General features: G+C 35.5%; 1 protein-coding gene across 1 annotated transcript in view; it reads left to right on the forward strand.

Moving 5' to 3' along the window:
* The first annotated feature begins 5,087 nt into the window (after nucleotides 1-5,087).
* LOC143235756 (cadherin-89D-like) overlaps nucleotides 5,088-24,223 on the forward strand; it is a 39,074-nt gene continuing 19,938 nt past the window's right edge. Inside the window, exon 1 of the mRNA XM_076473959.1 lies at nucleotides 5,088-5,523. Within this exon, the coding sequence (XP_076330074.1) occupies nucleotides 5,424-5,523 (100 nt within the window). The 5' untranslated portion in view covers nucleotides 5,088-5,423. The remainder of the gene's footprint in view (nucleotides 5,524-24,223) is intronic.

Here is a 24,223-nt window from a genome sequence, read left to right on the forward strand (position 1 = left end):
ATTGTATACAGTTATTGTTTTCCATTGTTTGATTAAGGTTTTTGTATGGTATACAGTTATTGTTTTCCATTGTTTGATTAAGGTTTTTGTATTTATACAGTTATTGTTTTCCATTGTTTGATTAAGGTTTTTGTATGGTATACAGTTAATGTTTTCCATTATTTGATTAAGGTTTTTGTATGGTATACAGTTATTGTTTTTAAGCAACTTACGGACATAGTGGATTTCCTTTTTTTTAGCATATTTTTGTTTTTGACCCTAAATTCGCGAGTTAACCAGGCCTGGGTTGACGATACCTCTGTAGTACGTAACATCCGAGTATTTTTCATGTTTACTGAATCAGTCAGAATGATAGATGTGGATTACGTTTTCCATTGTATTAAGAAATGTTATTTAGGCCCCGGCATGGCCAGGTGGTTAAGGCATTCAACTCGCAATCTGATGAACGCGGGTTCGAATCCCCGTCCCACCAAACATGCTCGTCCTTTCAGCCATGGGAGCGTTATCATGTGATGGTCAATCCCACTATTCGTTGGTAAAAGAGTAGCCCAGTTCTTGGGTATTGATGACTAACTGCCTTCCTTCTAGTCTTACACTGCTAAATTAGGGACGGCTAGCGCCAGATGGCCCTCGTGTAGCTTTGCGCCAAATTGAAAACAAACCAAACATTAGACGACGACACATTTTAGTCTAGACAATACCCATTTTGTATTCGTTAGCTGTATTTTACTTTCACATTATTCAGCTAATTTCTTGTTTAAAGTTTTCGTTTGTTTCTTTTATATATCAAAGACACATTGTGCTATCTACTGTATTCAACACGGGGAATCAAACCTGGGATTTTAGCTTGTAAGTCCGTCATCGTTCAGTTCTACAACCGAGATACTCTTCTTTAAGACAGGATTAAAATCTCCCACCTTCAATTTTTTATTTTTTTTCCAATTTTAGCTCTTTTCAAATTACATTTTTTTTTTCTATACCGCTCGCCTATTCATATACGTTTTGCCAATTTGTTTCATATTTAGCACAAAGCCCTCTGATTTGTTGCCGAGTCAACAGGGGACGCACAACCAAAACTTCTAAGATTATTTCACAGTTATTCGTCTCAATTATTGAATTATTGATGTCACTGCTTCAGTACGTTCGAAGTACTCTTAATTTGTGTACAACTTTATCGACTTGTTAACCGTTTCTACTTGTACAGTTTACTCCTGATATTAGAATAATGCTACAAACTATGACTAATCAACTGTTTGGTAGGTTACTTACAGTTTGCTAAGGAATAAATCTGAAATATTTAAAAAAGTTCAAATAATTTATAACTGTAGACAAAATCTTAATTCCAAGAACCTGTGAGAATCGGGACGGGGGTGCTAAACGTGCGTTATAATGTGACGGTCAAACCCACTATTCGTTGATAAAAGAGTAGCCCAAGAGGTGGCGGTGGATGGTGATGACTAGCTGCCTTCCCTCTAGTCTTACACTATTAAATTAGGGACGGCTAGCACAGATAGGCCTCGAGTAGCTTTGTGCGAAATTCAAAAAACAAACAAGCTATAAGTTCATTTTTCCAAACATGTATGGCTTCCTCTCTCACACATGCTTAACTCGTGTTGCTTAGTGACGACGTAAAGAGACAAGTGACAAATCAACGGGCACTAACACAATTAAATTTTAAATATTATTTAACCCTAAATTTAGATTACAATGTTTTCTTCAGTTGTACGTCGAACACGAACTGAATTAAAAACAAACAAACCTTATTCATCTTAAAGATAAAATACCTATTATACAAGTCCAACAAATTGTCTGGTACGACTTGTTAAGTTGCCAAACAGGCGATTCAAAACTCCATGTTTCCTGTAATGAAATAATTTGATCATTGCTTGACACATCGTTGGTTTAATAGCACACCTGTCCATATTATCTGTGTAGCAGCAAGTGCAACCAGGTGTTGACATTGAATCACCCCTTCTTATTCTAGTTATTATTTTGGTTATCTTTAATTACTCGGGCATTTTGCCCGAAGAAAGTTTTGCAGCTGCCTGAGACAGGTATGACACCCACACCCTGGTAATTACGCCCCTGAGTCCAAGGCAAGAAACTAAAAATGGTCCTGAATGTGATAAATACGTTATCTGTGTTTCGACTTTAGTGTTTTCAGCTAGGCTTAGCCTTTTCTTTAATTAGTTTGTAAAATCAAAATACGTTGTTCTGGGACTTTATTTCACAACCGCTGGAAAACAGAAAATAAAAAGTGACCTCTATGATAGTTACTCATAAACTGAAATTACGAAAATTATTATTATAAAACTAACTTTCATATCGTTGAATTTTATATATTCTTGCGTCTATTTGAGAAACTGTTTTTATGTTATAGTTCTGAATTTCCAACCAAGTAAGTATTACCGATAGTCTCAACCTACAAGACAACCTAAAGGAAAAAGACATTAAATAAACATTACTGCTGAACAAGCGAGATTTCTTTTCAGTACATATCTTAGTTCCTCGCTGGGACAGCAGTAGGTCATTAGATTACAATGCCAACATGAAAAATTCGATTATTTTCAGTAGACAAGGCAGATAGTCAGATGTGACTTTGTTATAAGAAAAACAAACAAACAATAGATTTCTTAATTATCTGAAATAATAAAAAATGTTTCTAATGTAGGTCAAACGTATATTCCGAATAAAAATATTCAAGAAACTAATTCATACTTACTATTCTGTATAATTACGCTTCATTGGGACAGGTTTACAAAAATATTCTAATAACACACGTTCAGAGCCGTGTGTTTAGGTCGTTGAGGACCTGGAAAGGGTCAGGTACGTTTTCAACCATCCCCGAATTAGTGATTTCAGAAGTGTTAAATACTACTGATAGTGTTCTAACACAAAACACTGATTTAACTTCACTTTTTCAAGGACGTGTCCTTGAATATAATACTCATAACATTACGTGTTTCTTTCATTTGTCACAAACAGTTCTTACCGTTGTATTTCGCTTCGTTTGGATGTGTAAGATCACAAAGAGTTCCGAAACCAACTTACATTTGTTGACAAGAGATATTTAACAGTGTGTGTTTAAATACCACAATTATATCTAAGTCTTAATATAATCATTTTGAGATTTAGTGTATGTGGTATCACTTCTGACCAAGAAGTTCATTGGTGAGAGGTACTTAGCCAAATCAACATCTTGTATGATACAGCAATCTATTTCTGTTACAGGATCATTGTGGATACATTTTTATTAAAGTAACAGAACAACCAACCTGTCTTTTATTATATATAGGATTGTGTAATAATGTAGAAATGTTAAGTTTGTGGTTCTTGGTTCTCTGGATGTTATGGAGAGTGTTCAGTTTAATATTGTTTATAATTCATTGAGATTTGTGTTAATATTTAACGATGCTGGTCATGTGTATTATATGACTGATCTGATATATAAGTTTTAATAATGTTTGTGTTGTTTGTCTGCTTGTTTACTGGGGTGGTTTGTTAGTTTCCATACCTTTTTAATGTTTATGTTATTTGTCTGTTTGTCTACTGGGGTGGTTTGTTCGTTTCCACACCTTTTTAACGTTTGTGTTGTTTGTCTGGTTGTCTACTGGGGTGGTTTGTTCGTTTCCACACCTTTTTAATGTTTGTGTTGTTTGTCTGCTTGTCTACTGGGGTGGTTTGTTCGTTTCCACACCTTTTTAATGATCATGTTGTTTGTCTGTTTGTCTACTGGGGTGGTTTGTTCGTTTCCACACCTTTTTAATGTTTATGTTGTTTGTCTGTTTCTCTACTGGGGTGGTTTGTTCGTTTCCACACCTTTTTAATGTTTGTGTTGTTTGTCTGCTTGTCTACTGGGGTGGTTTGTTCGTTTCCACACCTTTTTAATGTTTATGTTGTTTGTCTGTTTGTCTACTGGGGTGGTTTGTTAGTTTCAACACCTTTTTAATGTTTGTGTTGTTTGTCTGGTTGTCTACTGGGGTGGTTTGTTCGTTTCCACACCTTTTTAATGTTTATGTTGTTTGTCTGTTTGTCTACTGGGGTGGTTTGTTCGTTTCCACACCTTTTTAATGTTTGTGTTGTTTGTCTGGTTCTCTACTGGGGTGTTTTGTTCGTTTCCACACCTTTTTAATGTTTGTGTTGTTTGTCTGGTTGTCTACTGGGGTGGTTTGTTCGTTTCCACACCTTTTTAACGTTTGTGTTGTTTGTCTGTTTGTCTACTGGGGTGGTATGTTCGTTTCCACACCTTTTTAACGTTTGTGTTGTTTGTCTGGTTATCTACTGGGGTGGTTTGTTCGTTTCCATACCTTTTTAAAGTTTGTGTTGTTTGTCTGTTTGTCTACTGGGGTGGTTTGTTCGTTTCCATACCTTTTTAATGTTTGTGTTGTTTGTCTGGTTATCTACTGGGGTGGTTTGTTCGTTTCCACACCTTTTTAACGTTTGTGTTGTTTGTCTGGTTGTCTACTGGGGTGGTTTGTTCGTTTACACACCTTTTTAATGTTTGTGTTGTTTGTCTGGTTGTCTACTGGGGTGGTTTGTTCGTTTCCACACCTTTTTAATGTTTATGTTATTTGTCTGTTTGTCTACTGGGGTGGTTTGTTAGTTTCCACATCTTTTTAATGTTTGTGTTGTTTGTCTGCTTGTCTACTGGGGTGGTTTGTTCGTTTCCACACCTTTTTAATGTTTATGTTATTTGTCTGGTTGTTTACTGGGGTGGTTTGTTCGTTTCCACACCTTTTTAATGTTTATGTTATTTGTCTGTTTGTCTACTGGGGTGGTTTGTTCGTTTCCACACCTTTTTAATGTTTGTGTTGTTGTCTGGTTGTCTACTGGGGTGGTTTGTTCGTTTTCACACCTTTTTAATGTTTGTGTTGTTTGTCTGTTTGTCTACTGGGGTGGTTTGTTTGTTTCCATACCTTTTTCCTCGATAATATGGGATACGTGTGTTTTCTTAGAGTTACTTTTTCTAACAACCAGGTAACGTTACAGCAGTGCTTGAATTTCACGCGCTAGGGGTTTTCGGGTGTACTTCTTTAGCCCCGCCTCTTCTTACGTCATCAGTCTTGGACGACTGTTTATCCCGCTCCATAACGGTTTGTACCTCAACTGAGAAAGGAAGATTGTTATGTGGAACAGAAGTAACACGTTTCTGTAACTCCACGTGCTTACAACTATTTTCATACTAATCGCCTTAGTTAACCTTTGAAAATGCTCTAATGTCATGACAAAGCGTTTTGACTGTAATATAAAGAGTTATAATATATATATATTATTTTACACATTTTTAAAATATAACTTACAAAACGTACGTTATGCAATTATTTTAGAAAATAATTTTCCATCATAAAACTACGATCAGTGCCTAAACCTTCGGTGCTTAAAAAAAAACAGAAGCAAGAGAGAGTTGAATGCGAAACTAAAAGATGGACATGCAGATGATAGTTAGGCCTATCTGTTTCCAATATCGAACACTTGTACTTTTCTTCACCTGGTCAGTTACCTTCACTTCTACCTTCGCTGAACGTAAGTACCTGAGATTTTTAAATACTAAGAGAAATGAAGCTTATTTTGTATAGTATTGTAAATATTACTATTAATTAGAAACTTGTAGAAGTTATATTATGTTTGAAGAGCGACAACAACAAAGAACTCGTGTCCATAGAGCACAAAATGAAATTTATTTTTGAAATAACTATTTTACGAGTGTTTTTTCTGTAAAATTATTTAATTTAAAGATAAGTGATTCGTAAGACTAACCACGCGAAAAAAAAGAAAGAAATATTTAAATTCCTCTGACTAATTAATGGCCAACTTTTACCACTTGGGTGACTTTCATGCACAATATTCAGTTCAAGTATTTTACAGTAACTAATCTTATACTCGTATCTTTGCATGGCCTATTAACTTTTCAAATAACTTAGTAATAATGGCATTATTTCAATCGGTAAGCCTGAGCTTATAATGCTAAAACCATGGTTTCGATACCTATGGTGGGCATAAAACAAACACACGAGGGGTGTATGGGTGGACCTCATTTTCTGTTCTTCAGAAAAGACAATGAAGCATGTGAAACGCTATAATCTTAAGAAGTGAAAATACCAGATCACCGATACACGAATCACTCTTGTCTGGAGTGATAGTTCAGACAATATGTTTTAACAACAACAGAATAGTCAATTAGAAGGAGGTTGGTGCTTAATTACCAGATGGTTTGAAACTAAAGTGTCTTGATAAATTGTCTTAGATAGAAAGTAGTTGATGGTAAGCCTAGAACGTTTTTCCCCAATCTTTCTTGTCCGCGGAATACTTTGGCGGAAGAAGAATCCGTAGCTCATACATTGGGCTATCTGTGGTCTGCCTACTACGGGTATCTAAACCAGGTTTCTAGAGATGTGAGTTCGCAGACATACTGCTGTGCCACCGATGGACTAGATGTGTTTTGAATTTTGCGCAAAGCTACACGAGGGCTATCTGCGCTAACCGCACCTAATCTTGCACTGTAAACTAGTCATCACTATCCACCGCCAACTCTTGGGCTACTTTTTTACCAACAAATAGTGGGATTAACCATCACATTATAACGCCCCCACGGCTGAAAGGGCGAGCATCTTTGGTGCGACCGGGATTCGAACCCGCGACCCTCGGATTATGAGTCGACTGCCTTAACCACCTGGCCATGCCGAACCTTTAAGTTAGGAACATCCTTCTTGTTGAAACTGACTATGAATATGTGTCCTCGTGCAACGTTTCAGCATTATTCTGTTGCCATATATGAAGAGTTGACAGTTGGCCTTGTTTTTAATGTAAAAACACCCCAAAAAATTAATGTCCATCCACGGAACTTGATGTAATTGAAAAATGTTGGTCGTTTTACATTAGTTCATTGAATGGTAGAAAATTCATTTTATTTTCAGAGTCGATCATGGGTTAGTGTCTTGAAATAATTCCCGATAAGTAACAGTTCGATTACTACCTTGTTCAGTTCAATAATGAATTTTCATCTTTCAATTGACCGTTTGGTAAGCTAGCTCAGTAGTGGCTAACTAATTACGTTATATTCACATGAGGGAAAAATCAGTCACGCGCATCGAGTCACTAACGTTTCTTAATACACTGTGGCTTGTTTTCCTCGACAAAGGAAAAAACATACAAGTTCTCTTGACTTCGTTTCCCTGTCAGTTCTTTGTGTTTTTAAGTTACAAGTTAGAGAAACTTTTCATAAAGATAGTAAATGGGGGGGGGGGATAGGTAATATCAATTCTTCCAAAACAATGTAAACAAGATAGTAAGAATATTATCCATACATAATAACACAGTGTAGTAGAATGATTCTTGTCTGTTCTGGGTGATCTTAGATACCATCTGTACTGTCTTGTTTACATTGTTTTTTAAACTACTGATGTTAGGCTTACATTCATTCACCTGACATTTTAAACATGTTACATGTTTTTAATACAGTGTTTCAATAGATACAGGAAGGTTGTATTTGTAAATATCATACAGTGTGATTCCAATATTTATTGTTTACCTGTTATTGGCTGGTTATTCCTGTTTCACCCTGTACTTAGGTTATTTGTTTTTTTAAACGAACATCAAATATTCTACACTAGAATTACGATTTCTTAAAACAAATTAGTAATTAGTTGTTAATAATACCTGTAAAAGCGGATTCTCCATTTGAAACTATGTCACCTCAGTGAGATTGGTTGACACCGTTGTTTTAGTTTTTAATTAATTAAAGAAGAGCAGGATATTAATCTTATTCCAGACATTCACAGAACGTGTGACTCATCCATTACATAGATATTGTTATAAAGTTCTGGTGGCCTGTTGAGGAGATATTTAATATGTCATTTCGATGGACAATCCGATCCTTCACTACATACATAGTGCTGCTATCTGCTGGATAGGCTTTCGACACACTGACTTTTGTACCACATGTACACAATGACGGTGAGTTAATAAATGACGTCATCAGTCACATGGGTCACTGCATTATCTTAACTGTTATATCTTCACCACAGTAAATTTTCATCAGGGAACAAGTCTAGTCGAAGTTTACAACTGTTATAAAAATGCGGTGACGAAGTTCGTTCTGTAATATGCGCAAGAACGTTAACGTAAATGTTCATTATATCAAAACATACACTGAATCATTCTCTGAGAAAAAATAATAGTAATTAAACAGCTTTCAAATGTTTTATTAGTGCATTACTCTTTATTTCCACCAGGTGCTTAAATTATTGTTATATAGGTTGAACTAGGTGTACCAGCTAATGTTAATACGTTAGTGTCTTAGTCGAGTTTTTACTTTATTTGGAACAGTAACTTACTTTGTTGTAAAGAGACTGAACAAAATAGAATAAACAGACAAACGGAAAAGGAATATCCAATATGCTTTATATTAGGAAATATAAACAGCCGAAGGAGAGATAGCAGATAGAAAGCCACTGGTTAAATAAAAATGTTAATATGTGTGTATTTTTTCAATATGGCAGAGAAAACCTGTGAAAGAATAAGACGAATATAATTTTTTTAAAATCTTGAGAATGAGCTGTATTGATGAAACACGTGAGTTTCGAGTACTTCACTTCAAGCAGTTCAGTATGCAGCTAGTTTTACCATTTATTGTTAACACCAGTCGTAAAAATATATATCTTTCTCGCTGACTGTCCTAAGAACTTCTGATTTTGGTTTGTTTTTAATTTCGCGCAAAGCTACACGAGGGCTATCTGCTCCAGCCGTTTCTAATTTTGGAGTGTAAGACTAGAAGAAAGGCAGCTAGTCATCACCACCCACCGCCAACTCTTGGGCTACTCTTTGACAAACGAATAGTGGAATTGACCGCCACAATATAACGCCTCCACAGCTGAAAGGGCGAGCATGTTTACTGTGACGGGGGAAATGAACTTCTGATCAAGGATCGACAACCTAAACGCCGGAATATCAGTAAAAACAATATCTTTTATGTCCCTGGAGGTGGGGACAGTTTTACTCAGTTCGTTTCGAGGTGGGGACAGTTTTACTCAGTTCGTTTCTCGTTAAGCACGAAGTTAGATGATGGGCTGTCTGTGGTGTACCCACCATAAGTATCTAATTGTTAGTTGTATAAACTCCCACACTTGCCACTGTCTAAGAGACTCCAGTGGTCAATGCTACTGACTCTCAGAAAACTCAAAATCGATTATTCTTTTCTTGGAAACCACTGTTACAAGTCACTTGGAAACCACTATTACAAGTCATTTGGAAACCATTATTATAAGTCACTTGGAAACCACTGTTACAAGCTACATTTCACCTCTAAAACTGTATGTAAGCTGTTAAACATAAGTATACAAAATAAGCTGTAACAACTGCAGGGATCGAACCCCTTATTTCTTGTTATTTTTTACACCAGTGTTTATTCAATCGCGTTTCTAACGGGGGGACAATATGTATTTATAGGGATATTCGTGGTTGTTAATTAGTGAATTATATATACACAACTTACTGATTTCCACTTATTCTTAAGCTTCAACACAACAAGATTTCTGGTAAAAGTCCTGTTGTTGTTATTAGAAGCCAGTGTCATTAGAGTCTGGGTCTAACAAAGTGAGGCCCGGCATGGCCAGATAGGTTAAGGCGTTCGACTCGTAATCTGAGGGTCGCGGGTTCGAATCCCCGTCGCACCAAACATGCTCGTCCCTTTCATCCGTGGGGGCGTTATAATGTGACGGTCAATCCCACTATTCGTTGGTAAAAGAATAGCCCAAGAGTTGGCGGTGGGTGGTGATGACTAGCTGCCTTACCTCTAGTCATACATTGCTAAATTACGGACGGATATCGAAGATAGCCCTCGTGTAGCTTTGCGCGAAATTCAAAAAACAAACTGACAAAGGTCTTATACTTGAATTCTTGGTAAACAAACATTTCACGTATTTTTTATCAACATTGGCAAGTGAAGAAAGAACTGTATCACAACACATTACGTTTCATATAACATAAACTACGGTGGGGTGTTATGTTAATACTTGTTACTTTCACATGATACAATATATGTGACAGTTATAAACGCCATTCGGTCGTTTTAGCTCAATACAACATTATGATACCATAATAAGGGGTGAACTGTGCATAATTAGAATAATTACAACAAAGAGATAAAGTAACTTGTGTATTTTTGTTATTAGTACGATCGTAAGTCTGTCATAAACTGGTAATAGGGCACTCGAGACGTAGCCATCCTTTACCAAACGTGGTTGCCATCTTAATTGTGAAAGCTTTAGAACGTGAAAGTCAATCCAGTTGGTAAAAAGAAGCCCAAGAGATGGCGGTGATGGTTAGCTATCTTCCATCTAATGTATCACTTTAAAATTAGAGATGGAGAGCACAAGATTTTAACAAAATAAAGTGCTGTCATAGGTATGAAATAGGGCAAATTTAAATAGTGTTCATGGGACAAAAATGTTGGGGTAGGAGGCAAAAACGTTGACTTAATTATCGTGTTATGTGTGTACTATATCACCTAGAAAAATAAAGTGGCAGCTATTCGTCCTCCTTGACCCTGCCCTCTGACCCCACCTGTAAAAAACAACAATATCAAATGTTCATATAACTCAGGTTATAATAATTCCTATTCAAGAATACTTAGATTAAGCCACTATTATAATGCCACCAGTGTATTAGCAGTAAGTCTTCAGGTTCAAGCATCGATACCTGTGAGGTTAAAGCACGGATATCCCTTTCTGTATCTTTAAACTTAACAACATCCAAATAGCCAACGAATATTGTCTTAAAGTTTGGTAATATAGGTTCTTATTTTATTTTTTAATTACAGAACAGTATATTTTAAAGTTAAGTTAAATAAACGTGATTTTCCGTATAAATAATTACAATAATAAATAACAGTTATGATAAAAAGGAATAAGTAATAATTACAGCATTTATTAAATCGCTCACGCGTGACGTCTGGCTCAATATAATTCTTGAAATTATAGGATCGCATCATAGTGATTTTAAATGTACCATACATTTAAAATAAAGAATAATAACAGATTTATTTTTATTTTGTACACTGAAACTATGAGATAACCGAGAACTAACTCACTCACAGTTAACTGGAACGTTCCAGTTGTAGAATTGCGGTGAACTAGAAACACTAATCGTGGACAAATGTTGATTACTTCTAGTAACTTGGGTAACTGTCCCACGTGCGAACGTGCCTCTTACAAGGACACCAATAATGCACGTGAAATTCTAAAAAGTTACATAAACAAGATGATTTGGTATTTATTAGACGAACTTTCAGGCAAGTTACAAAATCTAAAAACTGTCGAGAAATTTCAAATAACAAAGTTTAATAAATATGAAACCATTTTTCGAACTGCTGGTGTTAATCCTGGTTATTAGAAGTACACTGAATGTATAACAGTAGTTAATCCACGAAATCCCAAGCATGGTAACAAGATGGGATTCATCATATTTTCATTCCCAACATCATAAACAAATGTCAGATTGAACTAAATTGGAATGTATTATTTTACGTAAAGCTTAAAGTGATAATAATTAGTGTATTAAATTCTAAACTATCTTACATTCCCGTCCAGTGGCTCAACCGTTAATCCGAGGACTTATAATATTGAAAATTGGGGTTCGATACCCACAGTAGACAGGACATAGTCTATTTCTGTGATAAACAAAAATAATATGTTAATTTCAAGGAATGTTATAACTGTAACTTTCAAAACTTAACAACACTGATGTTGTTCCAGATAATTCAAAAGTGGCCCTGAGGAAAACCTTCATCGGCTCCTTTAGGAGTTGTAATTCTCGAAGAAAGCGAACACTTGAAAATTAACGCGTGCGTTTTAAGACAAGGTTGGTGAAAAACATTCACAAAGCCTGCGCTATACCACAGAGCTCACGTCACGTTCATTTAATTATCCAAGAACTGCTTATTTTCATGACTTGCAGAACAGAGGCGTATTAAGTACCTAAACTGTACGCATATTTCACAGCGTTGAGTGAACAGTTAACAACTGTTTTCGTGCGGTAAGAAGGTACTATCTCAGATAAATATAACTTGTTCTCGTACAAGATAACAGTAAGAGTGAACCGTTTGTTGCTGAATCACGGAAAGATATATCAACATGCTTCCTTCTTCCTTGAGCTGATTACGGACATAACAACAAATATTTTCTCTCTTTTCGTGTGCTGATCCACATTTTGCACAACATTCTCGTCTGGAGAACTGAGTGTTTTCACTCTGTTATCCAGAATGTAACAGGATAAGAAATCATGCACATTATTCTGTTTACAAACATAAAATGATACTCAGTTGGTCAGCATTGAGTTAGCTGCAGGACCTATAACTCTAGAACTTGGGGCTCGATCCCCTCGGCTAATAAGGTGCAACTTTGTGCTAGATAAAAAAAATAAATCCCCCCAAGTGGCACAGTGGTGAGTCTACAGGCTTACAAACCTAAAAGTTTGATTTCAATACCTGTGATGGGTGGAACACAGCCAAACAACAGCAAAAACAAAGAGACTCAGCTCAGACTATATCAGATGACATAAAGCGAAACAAGCCATACACTTGTCAAACTACCACCAGTTAAACAATCACAAGCGAACAGCAGTTGACACACTGGCCACTTTTTCACCGTTAAACGAGGCAACAGAGCGCATCTAGGCGACAAGGTATTTTAAAAAGACGCACACATTTCTGTACTACGGTTGAAACTTGCTTAACGTGATAAAATTTACCAAAGTTCCTTTCTTATGCTCAGTATTAACTGATAAGTTAATTTTCTTTAACAGAAAGGCCAACCATCCATGTTAGCCAGTTGACAGTTGTTACGTGACAGTTCCAAAGTTTCCCTTTTCGAATGTATATCTTGTATGATATCAATCGTTTTATTACATACACCACACTGAATCTACAAATGAATAGCTTATGAAAACAGAGTTAGATGCGTTTCAGGAACTACGGGTAACTACTGTAAAACAGCATGGTGAGTTAAGATCTTAAGTTACACAGTGGTCACTGTAATAACCATGTTGAACCTACACCATGGTTCACTACTGTAAAACAGCATGGTGAGTTAAGATCTTAAGTTACACAGTGGTCACTGTAATAACCATGTTGAATCTATACCATGATTCACTACTGTAAAACAGCATGGTGAGTTAAGATCTTAAGTCACGCAGTGGTCACTATAATAACCATGTTGAACCTACAACATAGGTTACTACTTAAAACGGATCCGTCAGTTAAGATCTAATGTCAAACGGCGGCTATACGGTGACTTTTGTTTCCTGGAGTAATTGAAACTATACTGTTTACTGTTGAGAGCAGTACTGCACGTGATCTGGACACTTCTTGACTAATTCTCAAATTATTTTGTTCCTGGTTTGGATGTTTTAATCATTACCAACCAATCACTGATCTTTTACACATTGGACTTGTTTGTCTGTTTTCGTATAGCAAAGCCACAATGTGCTATATGATGTGTCTTCCGAGGGGAATCGAACCCCTGATTTTAGCGTTTTAAATGCGAAGACTTACCGCTGTCCCAGCGGGGTACCGGACTTGTTTGTATATTACTCCATATAAATGGTCGATTTATATTCTTGGAGGCGTTTTCCAGTTATTGGCTAAAAATACAAAACGTTGGTTACGTTATATTACAATCTCGCCGTAGTATAGTTTTCATACCAAAATGCTCTGTTATAAGGCTATTATATTTTCAGTACTCCACCCCTCCCTGTTTGAATTCCATAATCCATCCATCAAGTATATGAGAACGAGTTTTTCCCAGCGCCGGTTTTAACAGTCCGATCGTATAGAAAAACTCAGAAGTTGCATCTAGCGTCTTGATCTGTACGCCTTCGTATAAAATTATACGAATATTCATTTCATTCTTTAGGTATTTAAGGTATGCAACAGTTGAAAGAAAGGTATGATTAGAAGCCTTGTCTTTTCAAGCCAGAGTTGTTTATGTTGCCTACCGTTATCTGGACAGCTTTTGCCATTGACTTTTGTGTTCTTGAAGTCTCTTTTGCTTCAAAAAGGCACACTTTACTCACCACAGCTGGCGTACGACTTGTTGCATTCCCCTTACTTGGATGGTCTTGGTGATCCTAGTTGATCCATAATTCTTTGTTTTCTAACGCCTAATCTGAGCACATTATTATAATCCGAATGCATACATATTTTTTTAAAGAACTATTATATATCCTACGATATAACAAACAATGTAGTTCTGATACATGGTCTTCCGCCACAAGTTTATAACACATGTGATTGTCACGTGATATGCTAAGTTGCAAATTTGAATTTATTTTGACATAAAGCACTCATTAATGTATACTTATATAGCATTACTTAACGTTAAGCTTGAATTGTTTAATTGGTTCATGTCATAGAAGGCAGTGGCAAAGTGAATGTTCATCTGTCCAATAATTATTTGTATGGTTAACGTACCGGACTGCTTACTTCAAAGTTTGAGGTTTGATATGCCACTGAACACAATCTGCACTCTCAACAGAGGTAGTGTTACAACTGTGACTGTCAGCACCTTTATTGAATTAAAGACATACGTGTTGCTATGACCGAACCGTTGGGTCTGAAACCTAGTCGTTTCGTTCATTTGTCATTCAAGTGGAAAACACCAAATACCCGATACGTCTGGACTTTCCTATGAAATACTTATTTTCTAACTTCTCTAATTCTACTGATATACATATTTTTTATTTTTTTGGGTGAAAAACATGCTCAGACGTTGTTATGTACAGTCTTCTAAGATAAAAAACCAAAACTGTTTTTTAAAAAGGCTTAAGAAAAACAACTGCTAATTTCTGTCTAGCAACTACGCATACTAATCTAAAGTTTTCAAGGGATATTTTTGTTAGAGAAATTACCTGTTAATGTTTTATTGAAACGCACAATTGGCTATGGAACCCAAAATTTTAGCGTTACAAGCAATCAAGTTTACCGCTCAGCCGTCTGCAAACTTATTTGCAAAAAATAAAAAAATAAAAGAAGTTCTTTCTCCAAACTATGATGTAGAAACTCAGTATTTCATGAACTTGTTACAAACTCAGTATTTCATGAACTTGTTACAAACTCAGTATTTCATGAACTTGTATCAATGTTCACAGTTTGGCTATTTTAAGCTGCTTTATAATCTCTCTCAGAAAAACAAACGAAATAATAAAGATATGTGTCGGGCTATGCTGAACCAATAAATAAAGATATGTGTCGGGCTATGCTGAACTAATAAATAAATATATGTGTCGGGCTATGCTGAACCAATAAATAAAGATATGTGTCGGGCTATGCTGAACCAATAAATAAAGATATGTGTCGGGCTATGCTGAACCAATAAATAAAGATATGTGTCGGGTTATGCTGAACTAATAAATAAATATATGTGTCGGGCTATGCTGAACCAATAAATAAAGATATGTGTCCGGCTATGCTTAACTAATAAATAAAGATATGTGTCCGGCTATGCTGAACCGAAATTTCCAGATGTTTATCAAATTTATATAACCACATTCCATCCAAAAGCTAATTTCGTCATTGAAACCCTGTAGGACTTGTCTCGCACTAACGAAACTACGTGTTGCGGTCCAGATTTCTATCGAATCATAAGTTACCGTCCTTGAAATGTATATCAGATACTTTGTTCTTCAGGGGTGTACTGTAAAAATTCCAGACAATTGAGTAAATTATAATAATAATAAAAAAACCTCTTACCTTCTAAAACCTAACGCGTGCAATATGCCGCTAACCAGTTCATTATTGAAAGAAAGAATATATCTTTTTTTGTTCTTGTTATTACGGAGATTAAATGCTATTTATTCAGGGCAACAACCTTCGGACCAACGACAAATCATATAAACGCTAAAATATTTATAACATATAAATACAAGTTTCAAAATCAATATTTTTTACATAAATGTATTTAGCCTTAACCCGAATACCGATCAATAGTTGTTTCTTAGTGGGTAGAGAACCGTAATAACAGATGTGTTTGTCCTCTTCTACTGTCATGGAAGGTTTAGAGTTTGCTTAGTGTGTAATACAAATTACTGTAATCTTAAATAACCTAACTTACTTACTGACCTTTTTGGTGGTGTTATTTTTTTTGCTAAAGGTCATCTAATACTTAGCTCCATAATTATAGCTTTATAGTGATAATCCTAGGTCACAGCAACACTTTACTGTTTATATGGGGCACGTATATCACCCATGACAAGGCCTAAATACGTGAAAGTTATCGCAAAATACACTTTTTTTTTTAATAACAGAAGGAATGGAAGGCTACGAAATATTTTATTTCACTTCAAATTTTCCAGTTATTGCATATTAGTCTGAATTGATATAAGACATAAAATGGAGACACTAAATATAAATATTTATAGTTTTTTTTTAATTATTTCTAATTCAACATATAGTAACCTAAATTAATTTAGGTTATAATATTATTCAGACTCTTAAATTAACTTAGGTTTCTATATAATGAGTTAGAAAGAACCTTAAAAAAACTTTGAATATTATGTGTACATCACCATTACAAGACTTATAACTATATTATTTTGATCAGCTGATACAAGTTGTGCTGGTGAGTCTTGAATATGTTAAACTGCAGTCCACAGCAAAGAGTGCGGCTTATCAAAGAATACATTAGGCCTTAACGCCGATTTTACTTTTGGCGACAAAAAATAAATCTGTATACATAATCACCACACATAATTTTTTTTTATTTGAGCAAAGATACATCGAACTATCTATTGTGTCCACCGAGAGGAATTGAACCTCAGATTTTAGCATTTAAAGTATGTAAACTTACCAATGTTCCACCGGGAGACAGGTCTAATTCTGCCGGTGACACAGCGGTAAGTATGCGGACTTATAACACTAAAAACCGGGTTTCGATACCTGTGATGGGCACAGATTCATTACACAGCTTTGTGCTTAGATACAAAGAAACAAATATAAGTTTAAAAAATAGAAACATCAAACATAATTTTATATATTTACCTGTGTTTATCATCTAAGTGAAATGATATTATTATTATATTATTATTATATTATATTATTATAATATTACTATTATATTATTATTATTATCATATTACTATTATATTATATTATTATATTATATTATATTATTATAATATTACTATTATATTATTATTATTATCATATTACTATTATATTATATAATTATTATATTACTATTATATTATATTATTATTATATTATATTATATTACTATTATATTATATTATTATTATATTATATTATATTACTATTATATTATATTATATTACTATTATATTATATTATATTACTATTTTATCTGTGGTTTCATCTATTAGTGATATTTCTTAGAGTGGGATATTGATATGCAGATATTGGAGGTTAATACATGAATAATTATATCGCTTGACACATCGCGTAATCTGTAAAATATTTGGAGCAATTTTAATGCTCCTATGATACGTAAATTATTCCACACCACACGTGTTTCTCTCAACTAATTCTGGGATAACAGAGAATAGTTTATATATTTGTAACTGCAGGTTTACACACAATGTTTTATTTTGTCAGTGTCTTTCAACTGTTTATCTTTCCAACAACGTAGATCAACCATTAACTACCGACAACAAACTTGTTTTGTAAACAAAATGTGTTCTCTCATTTGACTTATGTTACACTGATATCCTTTGTTCCTATAGAATAGTGGTTCCCAACCTTTTTTATGCCCCGCACCCCTAAAAATTTTAATATGTTCTCGCACCTCTCACAGTAATTATTTATTTAAGAATAAAGGTGAAGATGGCCAAAACAAATGTTATCTCGCACCCCTTGTTGGGAACCACTACTATAGAAATAAAGGTGAAGGTGGCCAAAACAAATGTTATCTCGCATCCCTGGTTGGGAACCACTGTTATAGAAATAAAGGTGAAGGTGGCCAAAACAAATGTTATCTCGCACCCCTGGTTGGGAACCACTGTTATAGAAATAAAGGTGAAGGTGGCCAAAACAAATGTTATCTCGCATCCCTGGTTGGGAACCACTGTTATAGAAATAAAGGTGAAGGTGGCCAAAACAAATGTTATCTCGCACCCCTGGTTGGGAACCACTGTTATAGAAATAAAGGTGAAGATTCTCACAACAAATGTTATCTCGCACCCCTGGTTGGGAACCACTGTTATAGAAATAAAGGTGAAGATTCTCACAACAAATGTTATCTCGCACCCCTGGTTGGGAACCACTGTTATAGAAATAAAGGTGAAGATTCTCACAACAAATGTTATCTCGCACCCCTGGTTGGGAACCACTGTTATAGAAATAAAGGTGAAGATGGTCAAAACAAATGTTATCTCGCACCCCTTGTTGGGAACCACTGTTATAGAAATAAAGGTGAAGATGGTCAAAACAAATGTTATCTCGCACCCCTTGTTGGGAACCACTGTTATAGAAATAAAGGTGAAGATGGCCAAAACAAATGTTATCTCGCACCCCTTGTTGGGAACCACTACTATAGAAATAAAGGTGAAGATTCTCACAACAAATGTTATCTCGCACCCCTGGTTGGGAACCACTGTTATAGAAATAAAGGTGAAGATTCTCACAACAAATGTTATCTCGCACCCCTGGTTGGGAACCACTACTATAGAAATAAAGGTGAAGATGGTCAAAACAAATGTTATCTCGCACCCCTTGTTGGGAACCACTACTATAGAAATAAAGGTGAAGATTGTCACAACAAATGTTATCTCGCACCCCTTGTTGGGAACCACTACTATAGAAATAAAGGTGAAGATTGTCACAACAAATGTTATCTCGCACCCCTGGTTGGGAACCACTACTATAGAAATAAAGGTGAAGGTGGCCAAAACAAATGTTATCTCGCACCCCTTGTTGGGAACCACTGTTATAGAAATAAAGGTGAAGATTCTCACAACAAATGTTATCTCGCACCCCTTGTTGGGAACCACTACTATAGAAATAAAGGTGAAGATGGTCACAACAAATGTTATCTCGCACCCCTGGTTGGGAACCACTGTTATAGAAATAAAGGTGAAGATTCTCACAACAAATGTTATCTCGCACCCCTGGTTGGGAACCACTGTTATAGAAATAAAGGTGAAGATTCTCACAACAAATGTTATCTCGCACCCCTGGTTGGGAACCACTGTTATAGAAATAAAGGTTAAGATGGCCAAAACAAATGTTATCTCGCACCCCTGGTTGGGAACCACTACTATAGAAATAAAGGTGAAGATTCTCACAACAAATGTTATCTCGCACCCCTGGTTGGGAACCACTACTATAGAAATAAAGGTGAAGATTCTCACAACAAATGTTATCTCGCACCCCTGGTTGGGAACCACTGTTATAGAAATTTGCGTTAATATATAACAGCCTGTGTCTCCCTCTGGTGTCTGGCATAACCTGGAGATTAGGTCCCTCGACTCGCAGTTTGCGGGTTCGAATCCCATCACTGAATATACTCATCTTATTATGGTCGAGGACCTTAAAATGTGACGATCAACCTCACTTATCGTGGGTAAAGAGTAGCCTAAGAGTTGGGGCATTAAATCTCTCTAGTCTGTCGTTTCAACTTTAGGGATGACCAGTAAAGACATCACTTATCCTGTGTCACAGTTGTTAAGCACCACCTACATTCTTTAAAGTGAATTTGCTGAAATAATATTTTTTTTTTTCGGGCGCACGTGGAAAAACGATACAATCAATTTCTCATTCCCCTCGTACACTGGACAAACCTTTTAATCATTTTGTCCTAAGACATTTTTACAATTATGATAACGTTGACCAATGCCCAGACTCTAAAACAATAGCTAATGATGTAGTGATAATAACGCCTACCATACAGTGATAACAGGTACCGTAAAGTGATAATAACACCTGCCATATTATAACACCTATTGTATAGAATGTGTTAAGTTATATTTAATTGGTTTAAGTCCAGTGTACTTTCAGTTTTACAAACTTTAGTACTTGAAGAAATTTGAATAAATGTAATAAATGAAATTTTCTGAATTACTTACAATATCCGTATACAAAACTGTACCTTTTAAAAATTGTTTAAACATTGTATCACACGAGTGACAATAAAACAATATTATCGCTAAGCCTAACTTAGATTAATTTTTTTAAAAACTACACCGAAACTTTAGAGCTGATAAAACAGTGTTTAGTTTTCTTTGATCAAAGCTAGTTCGGTGCCCATGACGAAACTAGTCAAAGGTTTAGCCTAAAAAGGAGAAGTTGTTCTACTCTCCTAATCCCTACCTTTTGTTCTACTCTCCTAATCCCTACCTTTTGTTCTACTCTCCTGATCCCTACCTTTTGTTCTACTCTCCTGATCCCTACCTTTTGTTCTACTCTCCTGATCCCTACCTTTTGTTCTACTCTCCTAATCCCTACCTTTTGTTCTACTCTCCTGATCCCTACCTTTGTTTCTACTCTCCTGATCCCTACTTTTGTTTCTGATCCTACTCTCCTGATCCCCTACTTTTTGTTTCTACTCTCCTGATCCCTTGCCTTTGTTTCTGCTCTCTGATCCTATTTGCCTTTTACTTTCCATCCTACGGCGCTTTCTCTCTGATCCCTCCTTTTTTTCATTTCTCTGATCCCTGCCTTTTCTTCTGCTTCCTGCGGCTTTTGTTTCTTTCTCCTGATCCTTTTTTGTTCTACTCTTCCTGATCCCTACCTTTTGTTCTACTCTCTGATCCTACCCTTTGTTCTACTCTCCTGATCCTACCTTTTGTTTCTACTCTCCTGATCCTACCTTTTGTTCTACTCTCCTGATCCCTACCTTTTGTTCTACTCTCCTGATCCCTACCTTTTGTTCTACTCTCCTGATCCCTACCTTTTGTTCTACTCTCCTAATCCCTACCTTTCGTTCTACTCTCCTAATCCCTACCTTTTGATATTAAGCTAATGATTATGATAACACATGTCATGTTCGTTCTGTCTCCTGTTCTCCTACAGCAGTTTTCTCGGTCCGAACTTGTTAGCCGAGTTTCAGAAGTTTGAAAAAGTTCGTTCAAAATATACATGACGTCACAGATCGACCACTTTGATTGTTCATTGCAACCAATAGTTTTCAACAAGTTTTATTTTCCAAAATAACTGATTTTCTAACTGTCAAACCTGGTTCTCCTGAGGCCCGGCATGGCCAGGTGGGTTAAGGCGTTCGACTTGTAATCTGAGGGTCGCGGGTTCGAATCCCCGTCGTACCAAACATGAGCGCCCTTTCAGGCGTAGGGGCGTTATAATGTGACGCTCAATCCCACTATTCGTTGGTAAAAGAGTAGCCCAAGAGTTGGCGGTGGGTGGTGATGACTGCCTTCCCTCTAGTCTTACAAACAAACTCTATCGACTTCTCTTTGTTACGTTCTTCACCCTTTCTAAGAGCGACATCTAGCGTGTTTTATGAAACTCTGAGGTGTAGAAACTATTCGATTTTAAAATTGTTCTAACGAATGTCTAGTTTTGTATTTATTGGGCAGGTATATAACAGTAATTTCAGATAAACGCTGTCGAGAGAGATAGAGAATGTATAATAACTGTAATATCTTTCTTTTTTTTGTGGTATTGGTGAAAAATCGATTACCAGGAAGAAATACAGTTGTATTTTAACAAATACATGTTCGGTTATTTAATTTACCATTATAAGGCAAACTTGTTTGGGAAATTTCACAGGGACTACATTCGTTTTTCTGTCCTTAATTTTAAGCTGTCTGATTAGAGAAAACAAAGCAGGTTAACAGAACCCGCCGCCACATCTTGGACTTGTCTCGTCTAATCAGTTGATGCGATTTCACCGCAACTCTTACACCGCACTCCAGGAGTACAGACGGTTTTCGCAACAGTTCGCGAACCTCGAATTCTCGGAATCAAAGTGGGAAAAAACAAACCACTAGGTCACACCCGGCTTAACGCACACGCACTTTAATACAAATGTACGTCACATACATAAAACGTGTATTTCGTCACTTAAGGTCGATGTCATTGCGTATGACAATATATTGGGTCCACAAAACAAGCACGTTTTAAAGACTGTGTGCAACAGAAAACTGATTTAAGTTTTGCTGTTTATTGCACGTGACTTTATGTCACGATGCCACGCTGCAACATGCAGTTATTATTACAGGTTCGTGAATTTCTATATCGAAATCCCAAACGGCAGACATACAAAATGTGTTTTACCTTTGGTATAACTATTTTTACTATTTAAATGTACAGATAAATTTCGAAGTTAATAGCACAAAAACTGTTTGGAAACATTTCAAAGCAGACAAACAGCATTAAGGCTGAGAAAATAATATAGGTGGCGTGTGATGTAGCCCAGTTATTCCGTGAGGGAGTGATGTTACTATTATACCAGGGGTGGAGAATTATGTAGCTATTCCGGGAGACTGGTGATGGTACTATTGTGGCAGATGAATTATGTGGATATTCAGGAGATTGGTAATGGTACTGTTGTGGCAGATGAATTATGTGGGTATTCAGGAGATTGGTAATGGTACTGTTGTGGCAGATGAATTATGTGGGTATTCAGGAGATTGGTAATGGTACTGTTGTGGTAATGGTACTAATAACGTAGCTACCCCTAACGGTGAATTGGGAAATTCACTAAATTGGGAAAAAGATAATTTATTAATCAAGTAGATGAAATGTATTTTTTTTTTCTCGATGATTTAACTAATGGGTGTGTGGTATAGTTTATCTGGCAGCTAAGTGATGAAAATATCCCAGCAGATGTAACTACATCTGTAGCAGTGTTAACTACAGTAACAGTTACACTGTTTAATTTATATCGTCGTAAAGGAGACATTGTGGGATAGGCGTTACAATAACACGTATTGTGGGTTAAGTGTCATAATAATCTACATGGTCAGATAGGTGTTATGATAAAACACATTGTCGTTTCGGCGTTAAACATTGTCAGATCGGTGTTACAACATTACACATTGTCAAACTGGCGTTCTATTATTATTTGTTAATGGATAACTACTATGATAATAGGTGTTACAACATTACACATTGTCAAACTGGTGTTCTATAATTATTTATTAATGGATAACTACTATGATAATAGGTGTTACAACATTACACATTGTCATACTGGTGTTCTATTATTATTTATTAATGGATAACTACAATGTTAATAGGTGTTACAACATTACACATTGTCAAACTGGTGTTCTATTATTATTTGTTAATGGATAACTACTATGATAATAGGTGTTACAACATTACACATTGTCATACTGGTGTTCTATTATTATTTATTAATGGATAACTACTATGTTAATAGGTGTTACAACATTACACATTGTCAAACTGGTGTTCTATAATTATTTATTAATGGATAACTACTATGATAATAGGTGTTACAACATTACACATTGTCATACTGGTGTTCTATTATTATTTATTAATGGATAACTACAATGTTAATAGGTGTTACAACATTACACATTGTCAAACTGGTGTTCTATTATTATTTGTTAATGGATAACTACTATGATAATAGGTGTTACAACATTACACATTGTCATACTGGTGTTCTATTATTATTTGTTAATGGATAACTACTATGATAGTAGGTGTTACAACATTACACATTGTCAAACTGGTGTTCTATTATTATTTGTTAATGGATAACTACTATGATAGTAGGTGTTACAACATTACACATTGTCATACTGGTGTTCTATTATTATTTATTAATGGATAACTACTATGATAATAGGTGTTACAACATTACACATTGTCAAACTGGTGTTCTATTATTATTTATAAATGGATAACTACTATGTTAATAGGTGTTACAACATTACACATTCTCAAACTGGTGTTCTATTATTATTTATTAATGGATAACTACTATGTTAATAGGTGTTACAACATTACACATTCTCAAACTGGTGTTCTATTATTATTTATTAATGGATAACTACTATGATAATAGGTGTTACAACATTACACATTGTCATACTGGTGTTCTATTATTATTTATTAATGGATAACTACTATGTTAATAGGTGTTACAACATTACACATTGTCAAACTGGTGTTCTATTATTATTTGTTAATGGATAACTACTATGATAATAGGTGTTACAACATTACACATTGTCATACTGGTGTTCTATTATTATTTATTAATGGATAACTACTATGTTAATA

This window comes from Tachypleus tridentatus, chromosome 12 (assembly GCF_004210375.1).
Source record: "Tachypleus tridentatus isolate NWPU-2018 chromosome 12, ASM421037v1, whole genome shotgun sequence".
NCBI classification, from domain to species: Eukaryota; Metazoa; Arthropoda; class Merostomata; order Xiphosura; family Limulidae; genus Tachypleus; species Tachypleus tridentatus.